The sequence below is a fragment of the Peromyscus californicus genome, unplaced genomic scaffold, assembly GCF_007827085.1.
Source record: "Peromyscus californicus insignis strain IS unplaced genomic scaffold, ASM782708v3 Scaffold_23__1_contigs__length_62951481, whole genome shotgun sequence".
Taxonomy (NCBI): Eukaryota; Metazoa; Chordata; class Mammalia; order Rodentia; family Cricetidae; genus Peromyscus; species Peromyscus californicus.
This window is the reverse complement of record NW_026294534.1, coordinates 14,162,153-14,171,266: the sequence shown is the minus strand read 5'-3', so window position 1 is coordinate 14,171,266 and position 9,114 is coordinate 14,162,153. Positions and strand designations below refer to the sequence as shown.

The 9,114-nt window shown below is 43.3% G+C and overlaps 1 protein-coding gene across 1 annotated transcript; it reads left to right on the top strand.

Moving 5' to 3' along the window:
• The first annotated feature begins 730 nt into the window (after window positions 1–730).
• On the top strand, window positions 731–1,588 carry LOC128118851 (beta-defensin 14-like). Its single transcript, XM_052751615.1, has 2 exons — window positions 731–788; window positions 1,443–1,588. The coding sequence occupies exons 1-2, from the start codon at window positions 731–733 to the stop codon at window positions 1,586–1,588; spliced, it is 204 nt and encodes a 67-aa protein (XP_052607575.1).
• The last annotated feature ends 7,526 nt before the right edge of the window (window positions 1,589–9,114 follow it).

Below are 9,114 nucleotides of genomic sequence, written 5' to 3'. Positions count from 1 at the left end.
TGAACCTTAGCCTTCTTTAAAAGTTCATGGGTCAAGAATTCCTAGAAGTCTTCAGTGTTGTCTTTGTTCTGGTATAGAGAGAAGGTGAATTTTGTATCACTATGGCACTTTCTCTGATAAAATGAAACACCCTCACTCATGATTTTAGATAGTTTTCAGACAATGATGAAGTATGAGATAGGTTTCGTTTAAACTAGAGTACACCCATAGTAAAGGCTTTTCAACATAGCCCAATTTTCCTTTTATGTTCACTACCTAAATTCTAGTTCTGTCTCTCTAGTTCTAAACTCTAGTTCTGAATATGTCCAAAGCTTAACCTACTTGGTTCTCAGAAGACTCTCAGGCCTCTTTTAGGCTTTTAGGTAGCTACAGAAAGCAGATTACATTCAAAGGCAATCAAGCCCTAGGCTACATGTCCTGGGGCCACCCCTAAAAAAGAAATATCTTGCCCATACCAGTTCTATCTGTACCCACAGCCAGAAATTGATCTGGAAATGTGCCCAGGGCCTGGAGGACCTCAAAAGAGTCCCACCAAGCTTGACTACACCCATCAGGTTTGGCTGAGTGGGTGTGTTCTTTGTGGTGAGAGACACTGGAAAGGTACGTCAGGAAATATGTCATATTGTCATCACTATGACATTACAAGAATTACAGTCATAGCTTACCTCGTTATATAGGCGGACAACCACATCTTTTGGCTCAGTCTCGGCTTGTTGGGAAGCAGTCAGCTATGAGGCTCCATTATCTGCTATTTGCATTCCTCATCTTGCTCTTGGTCCCTGCTCCAGGTAAGATGGGTTGGGAAATAAGGGGTGGAAAGGGTTGAGACCGTGTAATTTAATCAGTTCTTCTCTGTTCCTGGTGAGCCTGAGATCAGGTGGATTAGTTAAGTGGAAACCAAACATTGCCAATGTTTCCTCCCGACAGCAATCATTAAAAGCATTAAGGCAGGCTTCCGAGTCTGCCCTATTCCACTCTTAAAAGACTAAACAGTGCCACAGATGCCAGCTCTCCACCCACCTCATCACAGGAACACTCTTAATGAGACATGAGAAAGTGGATGTGAAATTTTAATTCTGATGGAAATGAACAGTTTAGCCTGATACCCAAACCCACAGATATCTATTCTAAATGGACTTAGTGGCTGGAGGTAAAGAGACACACTAGGCTGCTTGAAAGGTACTAAGGACAATGGTGGTCCCCAATTCCTAGTTCTTAGAGCAGAGCTTAGAGACCAGGCTATTGTGTGCTCACAGCTGAGATGCAGCCCATAGAGACATTGTTTTCTGCTTAGACATCCTTTAACTTTACTTTTGATTTTATAAGAAAAGAGAAAAGAAACAGAAGTGAAAAGAAACTAATTCAGCAATGTCTAGTTTGCTGAATCCAATGTCTTTCTAACACTCTTTCTAAAATATTCTTTGATTTTTTTTCCCTTGTAGGGGATGGATTCATCGAGAAAACCCTCCGAAAGTTATTCTGCAGAGTAAGAGGCGGCCGGTGTGCTATGATCAGCTGCCTTACAACAGAAGAACAAATAGGTAAATGTTCTCAGAAAGGTCGAAAATGCTGCAGAAAGAAGAAATAGAAGATCCAGATTCAGGCTGAGGATGTCATCATTGGGGGGAATCCTCTTGGGGTTGTATAAAAGTAAATCAAGTTAATATATATATTTTTTTTCTTAAAAAAACTAGTAGTTTAATCCTTTTTAACATTTTGGTCATTGCCATCATAAACAAATACACAACTAAGGAAGTCATCAGACTCAGTTTGATTTGAATGAAGCAGCAACTCTGGAGTGGTCTACAAGATCCCCAAGCTTATTTTCCAAGGGCCCAAGGTTTGAGTATGTGTGTGAGTGTGTGTGTGTGTGTGTGTGTGTGTGTGTGTGTGTGTGTGTGTGTGTGTGTCTGTCTGTCTGTCTGTTTGTGAGTGTGTCTGTGTGTCTACGTGTATGTGTGTATGTGTCTGTGTGTGTCTCTGTGCATATAACATGTATATAAATATGTGTATGTATGGAATGTACATACACACATACATTTTATATTTTGTACATTCTATACTCCATTGGAAGTGGAGCTGTTGTCTCTTGAAATACCCCTTTGCGTCTTACTGTAGATATTTTGATCTTTCCAGCCTTCTCCTCAGGATTGCATTTTCCTGAATCTAAAACATTAGTTCACCCCAGAAGTCAACCTTAAACCCTTCTGAAAACTTTGCTCAGAGAAATGGGAACCTGGTTTTCTCTCTGCTTTCCCACTACTAGGGCCTTTACTATGCTGCTTCCTGCCTGATACACACTCCACCCACTCACTTCTTGACCCTAAAGTGGCCCTCAAGGAGCTGTCTCCTGGTCTCTTCTTCTTCAAAACAGAAAGCTTCCCAAATAGAAGCAGCTTTCCTTAGATGTGCCACAGGTTCTGACTCGAGTCCTCTATCTATGACTCTGTTGGTTTCTGATCTGTGGACATTCATGCATTGCCACTATCCACATTGGATTGCATGATTCTTTAGCAGCATGGCTTTTGTCTCCATTCCTGGACACTTAGTACCCTGACCATGGAACTGGTTAACAAGTGTAGTTTGAGTTGAAGGACATCCATATAGCTTACAGGTGCTTCATTTTGTCTGGTGTTCTCTAGATGTTGATACAAAGTGATTCCAGCACACCCAGTTAGAGGGATACACAGACAAGGTAACCAGGCTCCCAGTTAGAGCAGAAGAGCCATCCTGTTGCACAATTTATGGAACTCTTCTTCCATCCAAAGGATGATGGGAAAGGTTGTTTCCAGACACTAAACAACAACCAGTGCAGACTATGAGGGGTGGGGGGGAGAGTGAGGGAGGGAGGGAGAGAGAGAGAGAGAGAAGAAGAAGAAGAAGAAGGAGGAGGAGGAGGGGAAGGATGAGGAGGAGGAGGAGGAGGAGGAGGAAGGGATGGAGGAAGAAAGGAAGGAAGGAAGAAAGGAAGGTAGGTAAGCAGGCAAGTCCATGAACACAGCACTTACTAACGGGCAAATTTCTAAGCCAAGGCACAGGGAGGTGGAGTCACAAGACCACAAGACTCAGCAGCTTTAAGCCACTGCGACAATTCAAATAGTACAATACACCCCCCAATTCCCTTTGGATGTGGGAAAAGGAGGGTAGGGCCTCAGATGGAGACAGTGCTTAAGAACTGCACCAGAGAGATAGAGGGGACTTCAGTCCTGGGGTGATTAGCAACAAAAGGACACTTGGGACAAAACATCACATAGCCAGAGGAATATGAAAACATCAGAAAAGAACTGTGTGGACGTATCAGGAGTACATGGGCCTGGAAAATGGATTTCCACCAGCAACGTGGAGAGTGAGGTCCACCTTCATAAAGTAGCACCATGACACTGGTGAGCTCTCTGGCAAGGTTTCAGAAACGTTTTTGAAAGACCCACCTGAGAAAAACCTAAATCTGAGCCAGAATAAAGCCCAGCTTTCATTTAAAGGAGATGGTAGAATCCATCCTCAACCACTCAAGTGTTCCAGTGTGCTAGATGCCATAGAGATGACCAGACAGGCAGAGAAGCACAAGAATACAGTGCACTACTAGAAGTAAGGCCATGCAGTCAGATGAACCCAGTGAAGATGAGGATAGTAGAGTTAACCAGCAGAGGTATAAAAAGAGTCAGTTGCAAGCATCCCCAAGGCCCAGGGTAAAACTGTTCATGAGGAAAGAGATGAAGCATATAAAGGATTGAATGAAACTTCCAGAGATGAGTAGTAAGTATCTGAATAAAAATATGCTGAATTTTGGAAGGAGCTGTGACTCAGTTGGTAGAGTGATTATCTAGGGTGCATGAAGGCCTGGGTTCTATCCCCGGCACTGCATGAAACTAGGTGTGATGGCTCATGCTTGGAATCCTAGCACTTGGGAGGTGAGGGCAGGAGGTTCTGAAGATGAAAGTCATCCTTGGCTCCATGTCAAGCTTGAAGTCAGCATAGTTTATGAGATGTCTCAGGTCTGTACATGCTTCTGGCAAGCAGGGAAGTGATAAAGCCTGTGCATTTTCAGGGGACGTGGTCTGTGAGGGTTCCCCACAAGGTGGCAGTAGCCTGCAATCTGATTCCCAGCAAGTTCAGCCCTGCTCTCCATCCTCTCAAGAGACTGGAGGGATTGATGGCAGTGCCAAGTAAGGCTGGTGTTTGGTAGAGTACCCTTCTGGCTTTGTGTGGTAGAAAAATGTAGGTGTAAAGATATTGGGTGGGGACTTCGCGGCAAAGACTTGGAAAGCAGGTTGGTTTTGTTCTCCAGTGACAGCCCTGTCATTTAGCTAAGTGATCTTGGGTGTCTGTTAACTTTTCCAGGTTCTGGGGTTTTCATGTGTGAAATTGAGTCATTCTTCTCTGGCAGGTTTGTGAATGGGGATTAAATGAGATGACTCATGTGATCAAAACAGAGCCAACTATACATTTACAAAGCTCAGTGCTGAACAAAAATGCAGGGACCCGTGCAAAGACCAGGGACAAGAAGCTCTGTCGATAACAAGGAGATGAAGAGCTTTCTTCTTAAATAACACTTTATAATTTGTAAAATGTATTAAGAATAAGAGCTACAGGGGATTCATAGTAAGACTTGTAAATACTAAAAGACTATTCTAGTTGTTATAAATTTGGAAAACAATAATTTATTAGTGAAAGATATTGACTGGGTATTCGATTTTTCCAGCCAACAGTTTTACAAATTCATTTCTTAGATCATTTACACTGTGTAGGAGTGAAGGGTATTTTTTAGGCTATGGAAATATTGGGATAAGTTATTATAAAATAAAGATATTTCTATATTTAGAGATGTTGATTCTTTTTTAAAAGATTAATTTAAATTTTTTGAGAATTTGTAAGTACTATATTTATAACATTTCCATTTCTCCTTCTCCCTTTCCAACTCTTCCTGTGTCCTGTCCTCAAATTCATGACCCCTTCTTTAATTATTTTAGTATTCTATAACTATACACATATGTATATATAAATATAGCCTGCTGAGTTCATTTAATGTTGCTCATGTGTCTACGTGTTCTGAGCAAACCATTTGGAACTGAATAACCTAAGGGGACTGATCCCTGGCGAAGACTGGCTCTCCCTCTCTCAGTAGCCCTTGATGGCCTGTACCTCTTCACCCGAGGGTGGGCCCTTGTGAGATTTCCCCCAACCATGTTGAAACGTTGATTGGTAATGTCACTGCAGATCTTGTTTGGGGAATCATATTGTTAAGATTTCCTGAGTGCCAGCTTAGACTACTAGCATAGTGGAGAGAGGGTGCCTGAATTGCCCTAGTAATCATCAGATTGGTGAATGCCCTGTCATCACGGAGCCTTTCTCTAGTAACTGATGGAAGCAGGTGCAGAGATCCACAGCCAAACACCAGGCTGAGCTCTGGGAGTCCAGTCGAAGAAAGAGAAGAGGGATTCTATGAGCAAGGGGCATCAAGATCATGATGGGGAAACCTATGGAGACAACCAAACCAAACTAGTGGGAACTCATGAAATTTAGATCAACCTGTGGAACCTTCACATGACTGGACTAGGCCCTCTGCATAAGCGAGACAGTTGTGTAGCTTGATCTGCTTAAGGGCAACCCTGGCAGTAGGATCAGAATCTATCCCTGTGCACAAGCTCTTTTTGGAGCCCACTACCTATGGTGGGACATCTGGCACAGCCTGAGGCAGTGGGGAGGGGCTTGGACCTGCCTCTACTGAATGTACCAGGCTCTGCTGACTCCCCACAGGAAGCCTTACCTTGTTGTAGGAAAAAAATAGGGGGTGGTTTGGGGGGGAAGGCTGGAGGGATGGGAGGAGGGAAGAGGGGGATCTGGGACTGGTATGTAAAATGAATAAAAAATTTCTTAATTAAAAAAAAGATTTCCTGGGTGCAGCTTTCCTCTCACATACAGAAGATAAAATATTGTAGTTGATATCCTGCTCCTCTGGCTCTTTCAATCTTTCCTACCCTTTCTTTAGTGATGTTTCCTGAGCCTTAGGTGTAGGGATTATGTTGCAGATGTATCAGTTTGGTGTTCAAAAGTGGCACAGGTATTTTGAAGATAGTGATTCTTATAAAGATCCTAATGTTTAATTATTTAAATGTCTGTTTCATGTAGATTTTAATTTAATTTTACCTACTTCATTTTAAGATTTATTTACTTTTATTTTATATGCAAGTGTTTTGCCTACATTTCTGTCCATGCGCCATGTGCCCATGGAGGTGAGAGGAGTGGGTAGAATTTCCTAGAACTAGAGTTATGGATGGTTGCAAGCCACCATACTGGTTCTGGGAACCAAACCTGGGTCTTCTACAAGAGCAATATGTGCTCTTAATCACTGAGCCATCTCTTCAGCTCCTGAATTTAAGTGGAAATGCATATAATGGGGCTTTTAACATTTCTGCTTACGTTTTGTGTAGTTTAAGGTGGTGAACCCAGTTCTATACCTTATAGTTTATTCTACACTCTGTTGCTGCACTCAATTGCTGAATCTTCACTATGAAGGAAAAGTAAAAGTTAAAATCATCTTTCTTAGCTTTTTTGTTTTTTTTTTTAAGACAAGTTTATCTATGCATATCCCTGGCTGTCCTGGAACTCTTTCTGTAGACCAGGCTGGCTTCGAACTCAGAGATCAGCCTGCCTCTGCCTCTGGGAGTGCTGGGATTAAAGGCATGTGCCACTGCCGACTGAGCGACCCTCCTTAACAATGGATTTATCTGAAACTTCATGTGAAAATGGCATTCTTCTCCATTGAACGTGAGTCTTCATACATTTAATCCCCATTTCTGAGGTAGTCCTAAGCCCTTGAAGTTTCTAAGCTCCTATAAGAGTTTTAAGAGCTCTGGTGTTTTTCTGCCTTTTTTTTACATGATCACATCTAGTTTGAGATCATTCCTTGACTATTGCTAGGACCCTTGGCATTCCAGCCCAGAGATCAGGTCAGAATTAACATCTGTGCACATATTGTACACAGGATATTTCCACTGATGGATAAATGCACTTTCCAAGGCTGGCTCACATAAAGACCATCCTTTGTCTCCAGGACTGGGGTCACAGCTGCCATCATCATTACATCTGGACCCTGAGATTCCCAGGCTGTTCCTGAGTTGTTCAAGATGGCCAGGTCAACCTTGCCCTTGGGCCTGAGTCTGTGTACTCTGTTTCCAGAAATGTCCAGTCTTTGAAGTGCTGACTCCATTGTATCATTACACTTTACTTACAAAATGCCAAGTTAAGAGAAAAGAAAAAGATTAAGATCATGGTCACAGAGTATGACACCAAGCACCATGTGTGACACCCCACAACATTCAAGCCCTGAATTCCACCCCACCTCAACCCTATCCAGGAGCAAAAGATGAAAAACTACATTTTAAAAGGATGACCCCAGCCTGGACTACTAGCAATAGTGGAGAGGGTGCCTGAACTGAACTGGCTTGCCCCAGAGATCAGACCAGTGAATACCCTGTCATCACAGAACTTTTCTCCAATGACTGATGGAAACAGATGCAGAGACCCACAGCCAATCACTAGACAGAGCTCCAGGAGTCCAGTCAAAGAGAGAGAAGAAGGATTCTATGAGCAAGTGCATCAGCATCATGATGGGGAAACCTGCAGAGACAACCAAATCAAACTAGTGGGAACTCATGAAAGTTGGATCAATGACTGTGGAGCCTACATGGGACTGGACTAGGCCTTTTCCATGGTGAGACAATTGTGTAGCTTGATCTGCTTGGGAGGCCCCCTGGCGGTAGGTTCAGAATCCATGTCTGGTGCATGAGCTGTGAGTCCACTACCTATGATGGGACACCTCATGCAGCCTTGAGGCAGGGTAAAGGACTTGGACTTGCCTCTACTATATATGCCTACACATGGGAGGCCTTGCCTTCTTGTGGGAGGGAGTGGGGGATGGGTTGGGAGGGGAGGCTGGGGGGAGCAGGAGGAGGGAACAGGGGGATCGGTGATTGGTGTGTAAAATGAATGAAAAAATTTTCTTTCTTTTTTTTTTGATGCACAAGGCTAAGTATAATTTCCGTTTGGCCTCTTTACACAGATAGTATAGCTGTCTGTTTCTATCTTATTAACTTTTCTGCATATAGTTGTATTTTACAAGCCACACACATGCGCACGCACACACACACACACACACACACACACACACACACACACACACCTATTATGCATAAGATAAATCCATTTCCTTTAAAAGAACAGCTAACTCTTTAATTAAATAGGTCAATTATCTAGGGAAACTACACTTGTATCCATTACTGATTTGACTCAGAAAATCCACATCTGCAAGAGAACCGATCATCGGCTTTCATTCCAAATGCTTTGAGGATGTTTCCTAAAGATGGCTGGATAGCACTTGAAGGCACTGGCGGCAAGTGCCTTGCCAAATGATGCCACATTTCTATTTGAGTTGTTCTTAGAAGACAGAATCAGGTATCTATAAACAAAACAAAACCCGGCAGAGGAGTCCTGTTCTACCGCCCCACTTATTCAGTAATGTGGGGGAAGGTGTGGAAGGAGTAACCTCCCTGCATCCAGTTATTCACCCAGTCAAAAAACCTTTACTTAGAATCTGCCGTGAAACACTTAATTTTAATGAATAATGAACATTTCTGAAATGTTTTGTACCTGTCCCCGCCTTTTACACAGACAGGGGTGAAGACATACTTTTCTTTTCTTTTTTTTTTTCATTTTTCTTTATTAAGAAATTTTCTACTCACTCTACATACCACCCACAGATCCCACCTCCTTCCTCCTCCTATCCCTCAGATCTCTTTTGCTAGCCACCCCACATCCCAACATCCCCCAAATCAAGGTCTCCCATGGGGAGTCAGCAGAGACCTGCACACTGATCCCAGGCAGGTCCAAGCCCCTTCTCACTGCACCAAGGCTACACAGGGTGTCACACCACAGGCACCGGATTCCCAAAAGCCTGCCCATGCACCAGGGACGGATCCCGATCCCCCTGCCTGGGTGTCCCCCCAAACAGTTCGAGCAAACAACCGTCTTCCATATCCAGAGGGCCTAGTCCAGTCCCATGGGGGCTCCACAGCCACAGCCACAGCTACATTAAAAAAAGAAAGAAAGAAAGAAAGA